The sequence below is a fragment of the Chiloscyllium plagiosum genome, unplaced genomic scaffold, assembly GCF_037043375.1.
Source record: "Chiloscyllium plagiosum isolate Xiang-an unplaced genomic scaffold, Cpla_swu_hap1 HiC_scaffold_34, whole genome shotgun sequence".
Classification (NCBI taxonomy): domain Eukaryota; kingdom Metazoa; phylum Chordata; class Chondrichthyes; order Orectolobiformes; family Hemiscylliidae; genus Chiloscyllium; species Chiloscyllium plagiosum.
This window is the reverse complement of record NW_028270172.1, coordinates 9,150,971-9,170,635: the sequence shown is the minus strand read 5'-3', so window position 1 is coordinate 9,170,635 and position 19,665 is coordinate 9,150,971. Positions and strand designations below refer to the sequence as shown.

The 19,665-nt window shown below is 40.4% G+C and overlaps 1 protein-coding gene across 1 annotated transcript in view; it reads left to right on the top strand.

The window, feature by feature from the left end:
• pign (phosphatidylinositol glycan anchor biosynthesis, class N) overlaps positions 1–17,734 on the top strand; it is a 115,413-nt gene extending 97,679 nt beyond the window's left edge. Inside the window, exons 26-29 of the mRNA XM_043719611.2 lie at positions 12–85; positions 200–242; positions 2,490–2,542; positions 16,455–17,734. Of these exons, the coding sequence (XP_043575546.2) occupies positions 12–85; positions 200–242; positions 2,490–2,542; positions 16,455–16,578 (294 nt within the window). The 3' untranslated portion in view covers positions 16,579–17,734. The remainder of the gene's footprint in view (positions 1–11; positions 86–199; positions 243–2,489; positions 2,543–16,454) is intronic.
• The last annotated feature ends 1,931 nt before the right edge of the window (positions 17,735–19,665 follow it).

Here is a 19,665-nt window from a genome sequence, read left to right as displayed (position 1 = left end):
TGGTTTTGCAGATACTAATACCTTTTGTTATCGTGATGTGTGCATTCGAAAGTATTCAAGTTTCAACTCATTTGTCCTCAAACAGGTACGCCAAATTAAAATTATCTTCTCCAAGTTTTAGATACTTGTTGGAATGTCAATGCTATACATTATCACTGAACTTTTCTTTAAGACATTTTCTCATTTTCTTTTCCAATAGTTTATTTCTCATTGTGCTCGTCATCTCAGACATCATGGCTTTGGTGAGTCATTGATGATACTTTAATTTACTTGAAGGTTGAGGTTATGTTACTACATATCAGGAGTGAAAATCTGTGCAGTGCTGCTCCACTTCTAGTTGGGCTGGGGTGCGATAAGGGCTGGACGTTTTACTGCATAGACAACTTTCAAAGACATTGGACCTAAAAGTTGTGTGCCCAATCCCAAGCTAAGTCTCCTGATATAAAGTTACAGTTTAGTTCACTACAAAATGAATGAAAATATCCGTGCATGTGAAATAGGTGGAAATCAGTGTTAACAATCAAGGCACAAGAAAAGCATGAACTCAGACTGTAAATGTCTTCATTGAGTACGAATTCAACATTCTTCAAAGGTGGAAGACAGAGGGTGGTGGTGGAAGGTTGTTCTTCAAACAGGAGGCCTGTGACCAGTGGAGTGCCACAAGGATCAGTGCTGGGTCCTCTACTTTTTGTTATTTACATAAATGATTTACATAAAGGATGCGAGCATATGAGGTACAGTTAGTAAGTTTGCAAATGACACCAAAATTAGAGGTGTAGTGGACAGTGAAGAGGTGTACCTCAGATTACAACAGGATCTTGACCAGATGGGCCAATGGGCTGAGGAGTGGCAGATGGAGTTTAATTCAGATAAATGCGAGGTGCTGCATTTTGGGAAAGTAAATCTTAGCAGGACTTATACACTTAATGGTAAGGTCCTAGGGAGTGTTGCTGAACAAAGAGACCTTGGAGTGCTGGTTCATAGCTCCTTGAAAGTGGAGTCACAGGTAGATTGGATAGTGAAGAAGGCGTTTGGTATGCTTTCCTTTATTGGTCAGAGTATGAGTACAGGAGTTGAGAGGTCATGTTGCGGCTGTACAGATCATTGGTTAGGCCACTGTTGGAATATTGCGTGCAGTTCTGGTCTTCTTCCTATCAGAATGATGTTGTGAAACTTGAAAGGGTTCAGAAAAGATTTACAAGGATGTTGCCAGGCTTGGAGAATTTGAGCTATCGGGAGAGGCTGAACAGGCTGGGGCTGTTTTCCCTGGAGCGTCGGAGGCTGAGGGGTGACCTTATAGAGGTTTACAAAATTATGAGGGGCATGGAAAAGGTAAATAGACAAAGTCTTTTCCCTGGGGTCAGGGAGTCCAGAACTAGAGGGCATAGGTTTAGGGTGAGAGGGGAAAGATATAAAAGAGACCTTAGGGGCAACTTTTTCATGCAGAGGGTGGTACGGGTATGGAATGAGCTGCCAGAGGAAGTGGTGGAGGCTGGTTCAATTGCAACATTTAAGAGGCATTTGGATGGGTATATGAATAGGAAGTGTTTCGAGGGATATGGGCCGTGTGCTGGCAGGTGGGACTAGATTGGGTTGGGATATCTGGTCGGCATGGACGGGTTGGACCAAAGGGTCTTTTTCCATGCTGTACATCTCTATGACTCTAAGACACAACACATTGAAAATCCAGCATTTGTGGAAGATTTTCACTTTATAACTTGGCTTGTATTGATGCCATGAAAATGTTTTCACTGAAACAGAGAGTTGATCTCAGTGAAGATTGCTTTTTTTTAACAAAAAACTCAAACCTAACAAAAAGTGAAAATGATAAAGTGATTTTGTTTCCAGTTACACCTGAAAATTTGGTTGTAATTTGCAGCCAAGTCTGAGCAAACAGCAAACAACAGATACAATAAAAGAAAAATCTGTGAATGCTGGATATCCCAAGATTAAAAACAAAGTGCTAGAAGAAGAAAGCAAGTATGTCAGCATCTGTAGAGAAAAAAAAGAGCAAAAATTTCACGCCTAACCCGACCTTGCTTCACAACTGTGCACAGTATACAATTCTTCACACTTCACATCAGCTCTGATGAAGAGTCATTTAGATTCAAAACATTAGCTTGCTCTCTTTCCATGGATGCTTCCCGACTTGCTGTGAATTCCAGCATTTTTTGTTTTTGTTGCAATTCTGAACATGGGGTTGAGGCTAGGCCAGTGTAAAAAGCAGAGAGATTGATGGACAGTCAACATGTGCTGTAACACACCCAATGCTCAAAATTCTGCAATTGATTAGGCCAGCATTTGATTTTTACCCTTGATTGCTCATGTACCTGAACAAAGCTGTGCAGGAAATCCAGGCTACTGTTTTCTTAACTTTTAAAGGCAGGAATCTAATAAAGGCAATATTCTTTTCAGTTAATGAAAAAGAATGTTGATTACTTTTTTACAATGGATGACGGTGGTGTTAATTTACAAATTTATTATCACAGCATTTCTTCTTCCTGGTTAAAGACTATGGAAGCTGGCTGGATATTGGAACAAGGTATTTAAGTCTTCTGTATTTATCCTTATATTTTCTTCCTCAAAGGGTGGTGGAAATGGAGCCATAGAATTATTTTTAAGATAGTGATAAATAAATTCTTGACAATTAAATGAGTGAAAGATTATCAGGGTGAGAATATGAAGTAATCGATCAAGTATGCTGTAGTTGAATTGTGGAATAGGCTCAAGGTGATGAGTGGCGTTCTCCTCATAATTCGTCTTTTTGTATTGGTTTTGAGGTTTTTTTTGATGGTTTTATTCATTGTGTACATACTTATTCATGTACATTAATATGTATATTTGTCGACATATGTAAATATGTACATGCGAAATGTATATAACTTAATATGTACTTGCACACACATGTTAAGACAAAACTGTTTTGTGAAAGCATATTGTTAAATCCTTCATAATGAAACTTAATTTCACCTCCCTTAATTTTCATCTACACCACTTGCCACCACAGTATTCTATTTTAGTAATGTAAGCATTGGAAAAAACTCTGCAATGCTGAGAAGTTAACTTCACAGTAGTCAGTTTCACCTGCCAAAGCCTGGTTGTTAGTGATATTTAGCATGCTGCAACATGAGTTGTAACCATGCCTATATTAATTGCTGACAATGCATTGGTGTAAATGGAGTCAGATCAGAAGTATTGAAGAAGAATGGATTGACATTTTTGTTCACTACAGCCATAACTTGATGTCCCAATTTTTTGACTCAGTGGTCTGAGCAATGAAGGCAAGCGTGCTGAACACCTTCTTTCACAATTTGGAGATGCCGGTGTTGGACTGGGGTGTACAAAGTTAAAAATCACACAACACCAGGTTATAGTCCAACAGGTTTAATTGGAAGCACACTAGCTTTCGACCTGATGAAGGAGCGTCGCTCCGAAAGCTAGTGTGCTTCCAATTAAACCTGTTGGACTATAACCTGGTGTTGTGTGATTTTTAACCTTCTTTCACATGCTGTCTACCTGTGATGCAACTGATCCTATTGAATGATGGAGCAGGCTTGAGGGCTGAATAGAATACTCCTGTTCCTATGTCTTATGATTTTATAAGATCATGAAACATAAGAGCAGAAGTAGGCTATTTGGCCTATCTGATCTGCTATTCAACAAGCTCATTGTTAACCTTATGATCCCTCACTCTACTTTTCGTCTTATCCCCATAATCAGTTTAGATCATACAGAAGGCATTAAAAAGTCCTTAACACTTTAAATGAAAGCATTCATTCAATTGACTAAATACAATCTTTTATCTTTATTGTTTTCCCAGTTTACGATATCCTAGAGCCTCGGCTTTGTCGCAATATTTGCAAATTTCAGTCATTGCTCAAAACATTTTACTCATCTGAATTAATGAGAGATTTTCAGTTTCTGTTTTTAGAATTTCCCACTTAATTAAACCCTTCACTTGAGTTGTGGCCCTTTATCTACCTTGGAGCTATGGTGTTGATACATCCAGCTAGCACAGTAACACTTCAATCACAAGGATTTAATTAGTCAGGAAAAGTAACAGTCTGTGGTTGAAACAATGCAACTCGTCCTCTTCCCTTGCTCCATACTCCTGATCTAACTCCCTCCTTTTGCATTTGCCTCTGTCTCTGATTTAAACCTACTCCACCAAAGCCCACTGTCACTTTCTGCTGTTGCTAATCTGAAGCTATGTAATTATTATCAGTTGTATGGCTCCAATTTTGGAGAATTAGAGAGGTTGAGGCAACAGTAACTTGTGTTTATGTGGCACCTTTCAACATAATAAAATATTGCAAAGTGCTTCAAAGGAATATGTTTCAAACAGGATTTGTCACTGAGCCACGTAAGGCAATATCGGGACAGATGACTCAATAAATGACCAAAGTGGTGAGTTTTAAGAAGCATCTTACAGAAGAATAGAGAGGCATAGAGTAATCAAGCCTACTTAGCTTTGCAAACACTGTTATTACCACACCCCATCTTGGAGACACCAATAAATGTGCGTTTTTGGTAGCTGGATTAAGAGTCAGCGTGTTTAACAATTTCTATAATGTTTTTGATATATTCAATTAAAATACAACGCAGAAGTGTTTCTTAGATTTTATTCGGGAAAATTTGGTATGATATTGATTTTGGCTATTGTATTGGGGTGGGGGTGTGGGGGGAGAGTGCATTGAATCAGCTTCTTATTATTCATCTCTTCCAGATTTCATTTCTGAAGCACCTGATTCAAAATTGTCCAGTATCAACATTTATTCCATTTCTGCTTTTTACAATTTTGGTGTGAAATATATATCGCATATATTCTTCTATGACTGACTATTGGGCATTTTTTGGTACTATACAAATGTGAGAAAGCTACTAACCAACTTTTTTTCACCTTGGATCATATTGTACAGGCCCATCCTCTGTTCAGCATAAAACACGTCAAAGTTTGAGTGCCTTTCAGACTCAGTCACACATTCAGAATCATGGTGGATGGATGGATGGGTGGTTTCATCACAGAAGCTTTAAGTTGCCTCTATATCTTTGGTCGGTTACCTCTTTCACTCTTGACATTGAGAGGGATCAGGAAGGGGACAATCCTTAACATCCATTAACATGTGCTTCTCTGTTACAAGTCATCCAGTAAGCAATTTCTAAGAAAAATTGACTGAAAGACTGGGAGGTCATGTCCCATAACAGTGCAGACCCTGGGTTGGCAACCATTTTAGACATGGATCCATTTTCACCTTATGTCAATGCCTGTTATAATAGGTTGCTACCTTTTATTCACTTCTCCAAGTGCATGAAAGAAGACCCTAATTGTTTTGGCATAGTGCCATAAAAAATAATGAATAGATGTTTCTGTGTGATGTTGATTGAATTGCAGTCTTCTACAAATACAGCCTCAGGCTTGCTTTTGTTTAGTACCATGGTGTGCATGCATTAGACTCATTTATACCCATTCTACAGTGTTGAAAAGAATAGCTTAGAAAACATGAATTCTGAAGTTTTTTCTTGCCCTGTTCACAATATGGAATTGGAGAATAAGAATTGATGTGTGAATCTCTCCTAACTCGAGGAAATTCCACCCTGCTTTCAAGATTAGAGCTCATTCCAATGCCGAGACAAACATATTCCTCCCTTTCCCCTGATACTAGCAACGCAATTAATAATGTCACTGTAGCTGTCGTAGTTATGTTGTGCTCATTGACACCATCTAGTATTTCAAAAACTGCTCTGCAACCACAGACTCATGAGCTTTCTGTATAGTCACATTGATCATAGAGTGATAGTCATTTGGCTCATTGCGTTCATGCCAGTTCTCTGCAAAGCAATCCATTAGACATAGGAGCAGAAATTAAGCCATTTAGCCCATCGAGTCTACTGTGCCATTCAATCAAGGCTGATAAGTTTCTCAATCTCATTCTCCCACTTTCTCCCCATCACCCTTGATCCCCTTGACTATCAAGAGCCTATCTATCTTGGTTTTAAAATATACTTGGTGACCTGGCCTCTACAGCCTTCTGTGGCAATGAATTTCATAGATTCACCACTCTCTGGTTGAAGATGTTTTTCCTTAACTCCTTCTAAAAGGCTTTTCCTTTGTTCCAAGGCTGTGTCCTTGGGACCTAGTCTCTCCTACAAATGGAAAACATCTTCCCAATGTCTACTCAAACCAGGCTATTCAGTATTCTGTAAGTTTCAATTAGATCCCCCCCTCATTCTTCTAAATACTCCAAATGTGGTCTGACCACAGCCTTATATAGCCTCAGAAGTACTTTCCTGTTTTTATTCAAATCCTCTCAAAATAAATGCCATCATTGCATTTGCTTTCTTAACTACTGACTCAACCTGCAAGAGTTACCTTGAGAGAATCCTGGACTAGAATTCCCATGTCTGTTTGCACTTCAGACTTCTGAATATTCTCCCCATTTGGAAAATAGTCCCTGCCTCTATTCTTCCTACCAAAGTGCATGTCCTCACATTCTCCCACGTTGTACTCCATTTGCCACTGCTTTTCCCACTCCCTAACCTGTCCAAATCCTTCTGCAGCCTCCCCACCTCCTCAATGTTACCTGTCCCTCTATCTATCTTTGTATCATCTGCAAACTTAACCAGAATGCCCTCAGTTTCTACATCCAAATCATTCATGTATAAAGTGAAAGGTTGTGGTCCCAACACTGAACCTTGCAGAACACTACTTGTCACCAGCTGCCATGTTGAGAAAGACCCTTTTATCCCCAGTCTCTGCTTTCTGCCAGACAGCCATGTCTCTGTCCTTGCTCGCACCTTGCCTGTAACATGATGCGCCTTTATCTTTCTTAGTAGCTTCGTGTGCGGCACAGGCCTTGTCAACGGCCTTCTTGAAGTCCAGTTAGATAACATCCATTGACTCTCCTTTGTCTAAGCTGCTCGTTACTTCTTCAAAGAATGCTTGCAGATTTGACAGGTATGACGTCCACTTGATGAAACCATGCAGACCATTCCCCTAAGCTGCTGGCAAAGATCTTTGCTTCCTCACTCTCCACAGGAGTTGTACTGGAGGATTGGAGGGAGGCGAATGTTGTTCTTCTTTTCAAGTAGGGGAATAGGGAAATCCCTGGCAATTACCGACCAGTCAGTCTTATGTCTGTGGTCAGCAAGGTTTTGGAAAACATTCTGAGGGATACGATTTATGACTATTTGGAAAATCATAGCAGTCAGCATGGCTTTGTGAGGGGCAGGTTGGGCCTCACAAACTTTATTGAATTCTTTGAGGAGGTGACGAGACAGGTCAACGAAGGTCAAGCAGTGGATGTGATTTATATGGACTTCACAAGGCATTTGATAAGGTTCTCCATGGTAGGCTTATTCATAAAGTCACGATACAGGGAGATTTAGCTATCTGGATTCAGAATTGGTTTGCTGGCAGAAGACAGTGGTTGTAGATGGAAAGTATTCTGCTTGCAGGTCAGTGTTGAGTGGGGTCCTGCAGGGCTCTGTTCTTGGCCTCTGCTCTTTGCAGTTTTTATAAATGACTTGGATGAGGAGGTTGAGGGGTGGATTAGTAAATTTGCTGATGACACAAAGGTTGGAGGTGCCATTGATTGTATCGAGGGCTATTGCAGGCTGCAATGTGACATAGGATGCAGAGCTAGGCTTAGAGATGGCAGATGGAGTTCAACCTGGATAAATGCGAAGTGATGCATTTTGGAAGGCTTAACTTGAATGCTGAATATAAGATTAAAAACAGGATTCTTGGCAGTATGGAGGAACAGAGGGATCTTGGTGTTCAAGTACATAGATCCCTCAAAGTTGCCACCCAAGTGGATAGGATTGTTAAGATAGCATATGGTGTTTTGACTTTTATTAATAGGAGGATCGGGTTTAAGAGCCATAAGGTTTTTCTGCAGCTTTATAAAACCCTAGTGAGACCACGCTTGGAATATTGTGTCCAGTTCTGGTCCCCGTATTATAGGAAAGATACTAAGGCTTTGGAGAGGGTACAAAGAAGGTTTACCAGGTTGCTGCCTGGACTGGAGGGCTTGCCTTTTGAGGAGAGGTTGACTAAGCTCAAACTTTTCTGTCTGGAGAGAAGGAGGAAGAGATGTGACCTCATCGAGGTATATAAGGTAATGAGAGGCATGGATAGAGTTGATAGCCAGAGACTTTTTCCCAGGGCAGGATTGACTGGCACGAGGGGTCATAGTTTTAAGATATTAGGAGGAAGGTATAGAGGACACGTCAGAGGTAGATTCTTTACGTAGAGAGTTGTGAATGCATGGCCAATGGTGGTGGTGGAAGCAGAGTCATTAGGGACATTTAAGCGACTGCTGGACATACACATGGAGAGCAGTGAATTGAAGGGTGCATAGGTTAGGTTATTTTGTTTTAGATTAGGAATACTCATGGGCCAAGGGGCCTGTTCTGTGCTGTACTTTTCTATGTTCTACGTTCTTTTTTACCATGCACTTCGAAGTATTCAGAAATCTCATCCTTCACAATGGATTCCACGATCTTACCTATGACCGAGGTTAGGCTAATTGGTCTGTAATTTTCCACCTTTTGCCTTACTCCCTCTTTGAGCAGGTGTATCAAGTTAGCGATTTCTGAAAGTTCACCACTAACACCTCCACTATCTCTTCAGCTATTTCCTTTAGAACTGGTGTGACATGGTGGCTCAGTGGTTAACACTGCAGCCTCACAGCACCAGGGACCTGGGTTCGATTCCAGCCTCAGGCAACTACCTGTGTGGACTTTGTACATTCTACTCATGTCTGCGTGGGTTTCCTCCAGGTGCTCCAGTTTCCTCCCACAGTCCAAAGATGTACTATTTAGGTCAATTGGCCATGCTAAATTGCCATGGTGTTCAAGGATGTGTAGGTTAGGTGTAAATGTTAGTTAGGCGTAAATGTAGAGTAATAGGGTAGGAAATGGGTGGGTTACTCTTCAGAGGGTCGGTGTGGACTTGGGTCAAATGGCTTGTTTCCACACTATGGGGATTGTATGATTCTGTGAACTCTGGGGTATAGTCATCTAGTCCAGGTGATTTATCCACCTTCAGGCCATTCTAGCACTTTCTCCTTGGTGATGGCCATCATACTCAGCTCTGTCCCCTCACTGTCTTGAATTTTTGGGATATTACTCATGTCTTCCACCGTGAAGACTGACACAAAGTAATTATTCAGTACCTCAGCCATTTGCTTGTTCCCTATTGCTATCTCTCCAGTGTCCCAATGTCCACATTTGCCTGTCTTTTGCCCTTTATATATCTAAAGAAACTATTACAATATTTATATTACTGGCTAGATTACCTTCATATTTAATCTTCTCCCTCGTTATTTCTTTTTTTCTTGCCTTCTGTTGGTCTTTGTAACCTTCCCAATCCTCTGGTTTTCCACTGCCCTTTGCTACATTATATGCTTTCTCTTTTGCTTTTATGCTATTCCTGACTTCCCTAGTCAGCCATGGTCGCCTCATCATCCCTATACCATGCTTTTTTCCTCAGGATGAATCTCTCTTGTGTCTCCTGAATTATTCCTAGAAACTCCTGCCATTGTGAGAACATAGAGCATTACAGCCCTTCGGCCCTCGATGTTGCGCCGCCCTGTCATACTAATCTGAAGCCCATCCCACCTACACTATTCCATGTACGTCCATATGCCTGTCCAATGACGACTTAAATGCACTTAAACTTGGCGAATCTACTACCGTTGCAGGCAAAGCATTCCATACCCTTACTACTCTCTGAGTAAAGAAACTACCTCTGACATCTGTCTTATACCTATCTCCCCTCAATTTAAAGTTGTGTCCCCTCGCGTTTGCCGTCCTCATACTTGTTAAAAGGCTCTCCCTGTCCACCCTATCTAACCCTCTGATGATCATGTATGTCTCTATTAAGTCACCTCTCAACCTTCTTCTCTCTAACGAGAACAGCCTCAAGTCCCTCAGCCTTTCCTCGCAAGACATTTCTTCCATACCAGGCAACATCCTAGTAAATCTCCTCTGCACCCTTTCCAAAGCTTCCACATCCTTCTTATAATGCGGTGACCAGAACTGTACACAATACTCCAAGTGTGGCCGTACCAGAGCTTTGTACAGCTGCAGCATAACCTCCTGGTTCCAGAACTCAATCTCTCCATTAATAAAGGTCAAAACACTGTATGCCTTCTTAACAACCCTGTCAATCTGGGTGGCACCTTTCAGGGATCTGTGTACATGGACACCGAGATCTCTCTGCTCATATGCACTCCCAGGAATCTTACCATTAGCCCAGTACATTGCGTTCCGATTACTCCATTCCTGATGAAGACAGGCCATTGATTTTCCTGCTCCTCGAATGCTGCCTGACCTGCTGTGCTTTTCCAGCACCACTCTAATCTAGACATTTCACATATGCCTTTTCTTGCAATCCACTACCAATCTGATTTTCCTAGTCCACCTGCATATCAAAATCTCCCATACCACTGTAACTTTGCCTTTTCTGTCCTTTTTATCTCCTGGTGTATCTTGTGCCCCAGCTCCTTACTACTGTTTAGTGGCCTGTACATATCTCCAAGTATGGTTTTTTTTTCACTTTTGCGGTTCCCCAATTCTTCCCACACAGATTCTGCACCATCTGACCCTAAATAATTTCTTACTATTGATTTAATTTCATTCCTTACACCTGCCTATCTTTTCGATAGGATGTATGTCTTTGAATATTCAGCTCCCAGTCCTGATCCCCTGGCAGCCACGTCATACCTGCCAATTTTGATCTGCGCCACTAGCTAACTTATCTTATTCATTACATTGTGTGCATTCAGATATAACACTTTAAGTCCTGTAATAACTGTCCCTCTTATTGTCATTTGTATGTCCAGTGTGCTTGAAGTTTGGTTGCTAACCTTTTCCAAACACTCAGTCCTATTTTGTGTCCTGAGTTCTGCACTCTTACCTTCTCCTTTAATTCGGGTTTTCTAATTTTCCCTATAACTGAACACCCCCTCCCCCCAGCCTCATTTAGTTTAAAGCCCCATCTACAGCCCTGGTCCCAGCACAGTTCAGATGAAGACCATCACATCAGAACAGGTTCCTTCTTCCCCAGTACTGGTGCCAATGTCCCATGAATTCAAACCCATTTCTCCCACACCAATCTTTGAACCACGCGTTTACCTACTTAATCTTATTGACCCTGTGCCAATTAGCTCATGGTTTTGCCTTTTAATTTAGCTCCTAGCTGTTCTTACTCCCTTAGAAGAACCTCTGCCCTAGTTTTATCAACGTTGTTGGTACCTACTTGGACTAGGAGCACTGGATCTTTACCCTCCCACTCGAAGTTCCTCTGCAGCCCAGATGAAATATCACAAACCCAAGCACTAGGAAGGCAACACAATCTTTGGGACTCTCAATCCTAGTCACAGATAACAGTGTCTATGCCTCTAATTATACTATTCCCAATTACAACAACATTTCTCTTCTCTCCCGCCACTTGAATGGCTCTCTGTACCACGATGTTGCATTCAGTCATCGTCCTCGCAGTCCCCTTTCCTATCCACACAGGGAGCAAAACGCTTGAACCTGTTGGGCAAGGACAGGGACTGAGGCTCCTGCAGGATCCAGGTTCTATGTCCTGGATCTCTCTACCACTCCTCACTCAGCCTCACCCTTCTGTCCCTGACCACTGGCCAAATTCAATTAATCTAAGGGGTGTGATTGTCTCCTCAAAGACAGCATCCAGACAACTCTCCACATCCCTGATGTGTCACAACGTTTGAAGCTCAGACTCCAGTTCATCGGCTCTGAGCTGGAGTTCTTCCAGCAACCAACCTGATGAACGGCTTACGTCCGAAATATCAACTCTCCTGCTCCTCAGATGCTGCCTGATCCACTGTGTTTTTCCAGCACCACACTTTTCAACTCTGACTCTCCAGCATCTGCAGTCCTCACTTTCTCCTAGTTGCTAAAAACCTTAGTGAAGCCTCTTCCAAGGGTTCCCACCTTGAAGAAGTTCTCCTCCTCCCTCCACAAGGATCACATTCCTCGTGAAGGATTTATGCCTAAAATGTTGACTCTCCTGCTCCTCTGATTCTGCCTGACCTGCTGTGCTTTTCCAGCACCACACTTTTCAACTCCACCAGGCCAGTCAGTCCCATTCATAACAGCATAAGAAATAGGAACAGGAGTATGTCAGTCAACCCCCCAAGCCTGCCATTAATAAGATCATGGCTGATCTGCCCAGATATCAATTCCTCTTTCATGCCAGCTCTCATAGCCGTCAACTCCCGAGATTTCAAAAATCAATCTCCCTCCTCTTTAAATACTTGCAGTAATTTAGCCTCCTCAACTCTGAGGTAGAGAATTCCAGACAAACTCTATCTTTTAACAGAAGAAATTTCTTTATATCGCAGTTTTAAATGAGTTAAACTATGTCCCTGGTTCAAGATTCCCTCACTTGTATAAATACCCTTCCAACATCAAGCCCCCTCAGAACCTTGTGTTTTTCAATAGGATTACCCTTCATCCTTTTAAACTATAATGAATAAATTCCTAATTACTGGAATCAGTGTAGTGAATCTTTTTTGAATTGCTCCAATCCCAATATATCCGTAACTATGGGGACCAGTGCTATCTACAGTACTCCAACTGCAGCCCCACTAACATCCTGTACAGTTGTAATAAGACTTCCCTATTTTTGAACTCCAATCCCTGAGCAAAAAAGCCAAAATTCTATTTGTCATGTTAATTACTTGCTGTTTGCAGCTGATCTTTTGCATTTCATGCACAAGAGCACCCGGATCCCTTGAAATGCAATTGCTCCTCATTTAAGTAATCGTTTGCCTTTTCATTCTTCCTTCCAAACTATGAAACAAGTGCACTTTCCAACATTAACTTCCATCTGCCATGTTTTTGTCCATTCACTTGACCTGTCCTCTTCATAACATGCCTTCCCACTTATATATCATCGGCAGATTTGGGTACATTCTGCCTCTCTTTCAAGTCATTAATTCAGCCTGTAGGACTTCTCCTTGTGTCACTCTACTAGATGTCGTTCCAGCATGATAAAAGGCCCATTAATACTTTCCTTCTGTCTTCTGTTTGTTAACTGATCCTCAGTTTGTGCTCATACATTACACCCAATTCTGGAAGCTCTTATCTGATGCAGTAACCTTTTATGTGGCATTGTATTGAGAGCCTTCTGAAAATCCAAATGCATTACATCTACTGGTTCCCCTTTATCGACTCTGCTTGTTACATCCTCAAAGAATTTTAACAAATGTGTCAAACATCATTTTCCCATTCAAAAATCATGTTGACTCCATTTGTTTGATTATGTTAAGCTTTTCTAAATCTTTTATTCCTAATGATAGATGTTGGGCTAAGTAACTCTCAGTTTTCTGCTTTCTGTGTTAATCCCACCTTGAACAGAGGCCTCGATTATCTCTGCAGTCACTTCCTTTAAAACCCTTGGGATGCAGACCAGTCTGTTCGCCCTTCTATCCCTTTAGTTTGTCAAATATTTTGACCCTCCAGATAGAGGTTGTTACAAGACCTTACCTCCCATTTCTTATCAGTTATCTTTGTGATGTTCATTGTGTCTTCCACTGTGAGGACCAATCCAAACTGTTGGTTTAAATTATGTCAGTTTTCTGTTGTCAATTCCCCAGTTGCATCTTTCAAGAGTCCCACACTTTGGTTGCTTTATCTTTCTATATCGGTACAAGTATTGCTGTTTGCTTTTATATTTTGTACCAGTTTACCTTCATAATCAATTTTCTCCCTCTTTATTAGCTTTTTAATCATCCACATCTGGTTTGTTTTAAAATAAACACCCATTCCTGTGGCCTGCCATGAGTTTTTGCTGCTTTGTATGCCTTAATGTTTGATTGGATTCTCTCTTTGACAGCCTTTGTTGACCACAGATGGGACATGCTTTTCTCTTGCGCTCTTCTATTTGATTGCAGTATATTTTTGCTGAGCGTTATGAAATCTCTGCTTAAACATCTGCCACTGCTCTTCTGTCAACCTTCCTCTTGGTCTATTTTCACAGTCTGCTCTGTAATTGCCCTTATTTGAGTTGAGGACACTGGTTTGAGACCCAGGTTACTCTCCTTCATATTTGAAATTCTGTCATGTTATGATCGCTACCACCAGAGGATTCTTAACAATGAGATCTCTTATGCTACTTCATTAAACTTTACTAGATCTAGAATATCCTGTTCCTGGGTAGATTCTGTAACATGCTGCTCATAGAAACAATATCTCATGCATCCTCCAGATTTGTCTTCCATGTCACCCTACTCATCAAATTTGTCTTGTCAATAAGCAGATTAAAATCACCCATAACAATTGTAATGTTCTCCTTGTACAGCTCGATGATCTCCTGATTAATACTTTGTCCTACAGTGATACAATTCTTTAGGAGTCTGTAGAACTCTCCTACCCATGATTTTTTTCTCTTGCTATTCCTTATTTCCACTCAAATTGATTCTACGTCAGGATCTTTGACACCTTTACCACTACACGCCCACACTGACACATTCCTTTATTAACAAAGTAACCCCATCACCTTTTCCTTTTTGACTAGTCTTCTGGAATGTCAATGTCCTTGAATATTGATTTCCCAGGCTTGGTCACCATGCAACCGCATTCTCATGCTTTAGCCTTGTAGCCCTGCAAGGTTATTCCCTTGTGTTTATCTAAATTCATTTTGAAATCATTGTCTCAGCTCCACCCTCCTTTGTAGGCATAGATATCCATGCCGTTATCATTTATCGCATTAAAAAAGGCTTTTCCTTGTCACTCCCTGCATTTCTTGCCAAAAACCTAAAATCTAGGTCTCCTACTCCTTGTTAGATCAACTAATGAGAACAGGTTTTCTCTGTGTATCTTAACTAAGTCTGTCATCACCTTTTATAAATTCTCGCCTCAATCTTTAGAACATACATAGAACATTACAGTGCAGTACAAGCCCTTCGGCCCTCGATGTTGCGCCAACCTGTCATACCAATCTGAAGCCTATCTAACCTACACTATTCCATGTATGTCCATATGCTTGTCCAATGACGACTTAAATGTGCTTAAAGTTGGATGACTTAAATGTACTTAAAGTTGTCATAGTCCATAGAAATGTTATGGTAAATCTCCTCAGAGTCCTGTAAAGGTGTTAAAAACCTGCCTATCTGTGGCTAATCTTTACATGTGATTTGAGACATTGATTGTGAGGGGGCAGTTTAGCTAAGTCTATTCCTGTGATTGCACAAAATGACGAGATTCTCTGGGCCACAATCAGACTATTTTCTGTCACTGAGAAATATGGAGACCATCTGAAGAGCAGTGAACAGCAATCGGCCCATCTAATCTGCATGTTGAACAGCACAAACTAGAGTGCGAACTTGAGATCTTAACTGCTTTATTGGCTTTGTAATTCATAAAAATTATATTTCTCTACGGGTCATTCAGAAGACCCAATCATAATGTTGAGTCATGTTTGCCATAAAACTGAACTGGTGTTAATCCATTGATATAGAACAGTTACCATCTATGTAACTTGCCTTATTACATTATATTTTCTGTCAGTTTCAATTCTGGCTTCTGCTCTGAAGCTGAAACATGATTTTGAAACTGAGTGAGCAGCTCTAAGTAAAGGTTGTTCAATCTGAGCATTTTCAGACTTTACAGGTCTGTACCTTGCTTTTCACATCATCTTTATATTATATGTTTGCATTCAAATGGAAAGCACAGTATAGCAAGGGGTTGTTAGAAACACGTCTGGAGTGGCCACAGAGTCTACCTGTTGATCTGATGTGGTTCGTTCAAAACAATAGCTCAACTATCATGTATAATCTTAGCCTATACCTCTGGCACCTGTGTCATATCCTTCAGCTATAAAGGAATTGACAGTGGTGAAAGCTGGAACCTGTGGCAGTGCTATGTATTCTTGGTCTAATTTCTCAAGGAGACAGGGGTGTTAGGCATTTTTTCCACCTGCTTCAACCTCTACTTAAATATAACAACAGAACTTTACTTTATGTTCAGCACTGCAGGAAGAGAACCTGCAAACTGGTGTCAACACGAAGAATTTGTAAATAGTAATTTTTATAATAATTGTTCTGGTCTGGGAGGCAACAAAAATCTTCCACTGTTGACAACAGGGAATTTTCCAAGATGGTCAGTCCAGTATGAGACCTTTAATGTTGCAATGACTGTAGTGAGACAGTTTGATATAAAGAGTGCAAGTGTCATATGTATTGATGCTCCTTTGGGTATTGGCGTTACTCTCTGTGTAACTCTCTGTATTGGCGTTTGGACTGCTTTCAGTAAGCAAGGAAAATCCTATCCAGGGTAGACCACTATTAATCTCCACATCACCTATAAAAACCATCACAGCAGAAACATTTAATCAGATTTGATAGCTTAAGTACAAAAGCAACATTGTCTCTTCAAAATTATGCAATTAAATAAATTAATTGATCTTTCCTTTATTGCAGTATCAGTCATTACGTCATTGTGATGTCGATGACCATTTTTCTCATGTTTCTAAGTCGCTTGGCTAAGATCCTGACTACCCAGAGAATTGGACTTCACAAGAAAATTAAGCAGCATTTTATGTAATTATTGAGTAACATGATGATTAAAATGGATCTGCAATGGTTAACTGTGACTGTCTTAATCTAAACCAAAATGCATTGACTGTGACTGATCACACAAGCCTTCTTGGCTTATCCTCATTGTGTGCCAGATGGTGTTACCAATTGGTTACACGAAATAGTTAACCTAGAAACAGAAAGTGACCAGAGGTTTGTAATCATGTTTTTATTACCAGTCTGATGAACTTTAATATGCAGTCAGCTTGAATATGCCATTGTAACATCTGAAATCAACACTAATAACTAGACAATTGTAATTTTACCGAAGATCAACTTTAATCTAGCTTTGGAAGATTTGAAACTGAATTCAGAAAATCTTTTCAGAGTTTACTAAATTTACAATAAATGAAAAGCACTTGTGTTTACCAGGGCATCATTGTACCATTTGCAGCTGGACTAAGTCTCCTACAGTTTTGAATGTGTATTTGGCTGCAAATTGCAGTGAGAAAGTTGATGATCAAAGACAAAAGTTGCCATTGTAATTGAGCATGGAGAGAGCAAAAGTGTGGATGATTTGCCAGAAAGGAAATGTGGAAATCTCAAAATGAAATACCAAATTTAAAGGATAATAAACTGAAAGGAGAAAGGTACTGAAGAGGTTACTGTGGTGGAATGTAAAACCCAACACTTTTAATGATTAAGCCTTTTTGAAAGGTTCTTTTTTTTTGTACATATTTTAATTTACGCTCCTTACTGCTCTTTCTTCGAACATGCTGTATCAGGTGAATTTCAGGGGTGTGGCAGAATAAGTTGTACCACAACGTTTACATGTCTGGCGTCACTTTTTAATTAAATAGGATTAATGTTGATGCCATGTTAAGACAACTAGTTTGCCATTAAATGCATGTATAAACCTGGCAATTCCAACTTTTGGGACTTTTGCTTAATTGTAATACAGTGACCAAATGTAGCCTTCACTGAAATGTTGCATTTTGAGTCCATGTAATTATCTATGTAATGAAACTATCCAGTATGCCTTAAGTTCATAATAGTCATGGTTTGAATGTGCTGTGCACAACTTGAATATTTATGGACTTGTTATTCAATGTGTGTGACCCAGATTTTTATGTAATATGTTTCTGTATTTGTGAATTAATAAAATATAAAGAATGGGAAATGGTTATTTGGCCTATGGAATTCCACCCCCTGAGTACATTAATTCTCTATTAAGTGTTTAGTTACATCTTAAATCGTCCTGATAATAACTCTCTTGTCTTGTCTAATGGATTATTTCAATAATTTATCATTCCTCAAATAAAGGAGTATTAGTGGGTTTTGAGAAGATTTGTAGCTCAGGTTGAGGTTCTGCGTGTAGGTTTGCTCACTGACATCATGGTAGCCCACAAACCCACCAACACACTAAAAACAGCAGCTAATGAACCAGAAGGACCCTATACAGCTACAAGCAAAACTACTGTCATTTACAAAATATCTTGCAAGCACTGTAACAAATAGTACATTGGACAAACAGGCAGAAAACTAGCCACCAGGATACATGAACATCAACTAGCCACAAAAAAAACATGACCCACTCTCACTAGTATCTTTATATACAGAAGAAGAAGAATACCACTTCGATTGGGATAACATATCCATCCTAGGACCAGCCAAACAGAGACATGCATGAGAATTCCTAGAAGCATGGCATTTTAACCGGAACTCTATCAACAAACACATTGACTTGGATCCCATTTACCACTCCTGAGAATAAGAACAGGACATGACATCATAGGAAATTACATCTACCAACCCAAGGAAACCTAAACACATAAACGAAAAGCAGGCCATACCACCAGTACTTCATCCGGAGCCTCACTGATGATGTTACCTCGTATGGTGATGAAACGTCTGAAACGGAACCTTCCAGCTCAGCGAGCAAACCTACATCCAAAGGAGTATTTTCCTGATAACTGTTTGAAATTTACTTAATTTATGCACTCTGACTTTACTTGCCCTTTATATTTTAGCCTATAATCTGGGCTAACTTTTATCTATGTAACCTTCAAATTTTATAAACTATAAAAAGTTCTGGGATATTAGCTTATTTAGTCTTCCCGTTTTAGCTCATTCCCTTTTCACACCAGTCAAATGTTGATTTTTTTTTTAAATTATAAATCGAGAATATTCAGCAGCTTCCATGGACTGAGAAACAATGTGAACTTTTGTCAGACCTTGATGAAAGGTCATCAACTTGAAACCATAAAATAATTTATCTCTCGGTCCATAACTGCCAGTTTTTCACCCACATATTGGAACTGAACCCCACACTCTCCTGTCTTGGCCAGTTATTCTCACACTTGAGTTTTCTTTTATGAGTTGGTTTAGCACATTGTCACTGGAATGCAGGTTTCATTCCCCATAGATACAATGACAGCCAACTATACAACTATTTCCCGAAAGGGGTAGAGGTGGCATTTTGAAAATAAACTGACCAGCTGCATTCACTGCTCTCAGCATCAGCAAGCACACAGCTGTAAGCATCACAAAACATTGCGAGGTGTCAGCATAGCAAGCTATAACTCGACGGCAATTTATTAGCCTGACCTACAAAAAGAAACCTACAATCCACAACAGGCTTCCACAACCATCACTGACTATATATTTAAAAAGAACCAACCTTCCCACCAAGGTAAATTTATAACAACAGTAGTATGCACTCACTTCACTACAACATCCTCACTGATAGCCAAACATCTAGAGATCGTTGGATAAATAATATGATAATGATTACCCTCCAGTGTGTTTAAGGTGTCCTGTTCTGTAGGACCAAATTGTGTGCATTTTGTTGTACTGTGCTATTTGGGATGTACAGTGAGGATGGGTTAGCACTTTCTACCCCTGATTTTTGGCTCTGATTGTTGGCTAGCCTCCCTCACCACCCGATGCCTGGAGGATGAACGCCTCATTTTTCGCCTCCGAACACTTAAACGCCAGGGCATCAATGTGGACTTCACCAGTTTCCTCATTTCCCCTCCCCCCACCTTACCCCAGTTCCAAACTGCCAGCTCAGCACCATCCTCATGACCTGTCCTACCTGCCAATTTTCCTTCCC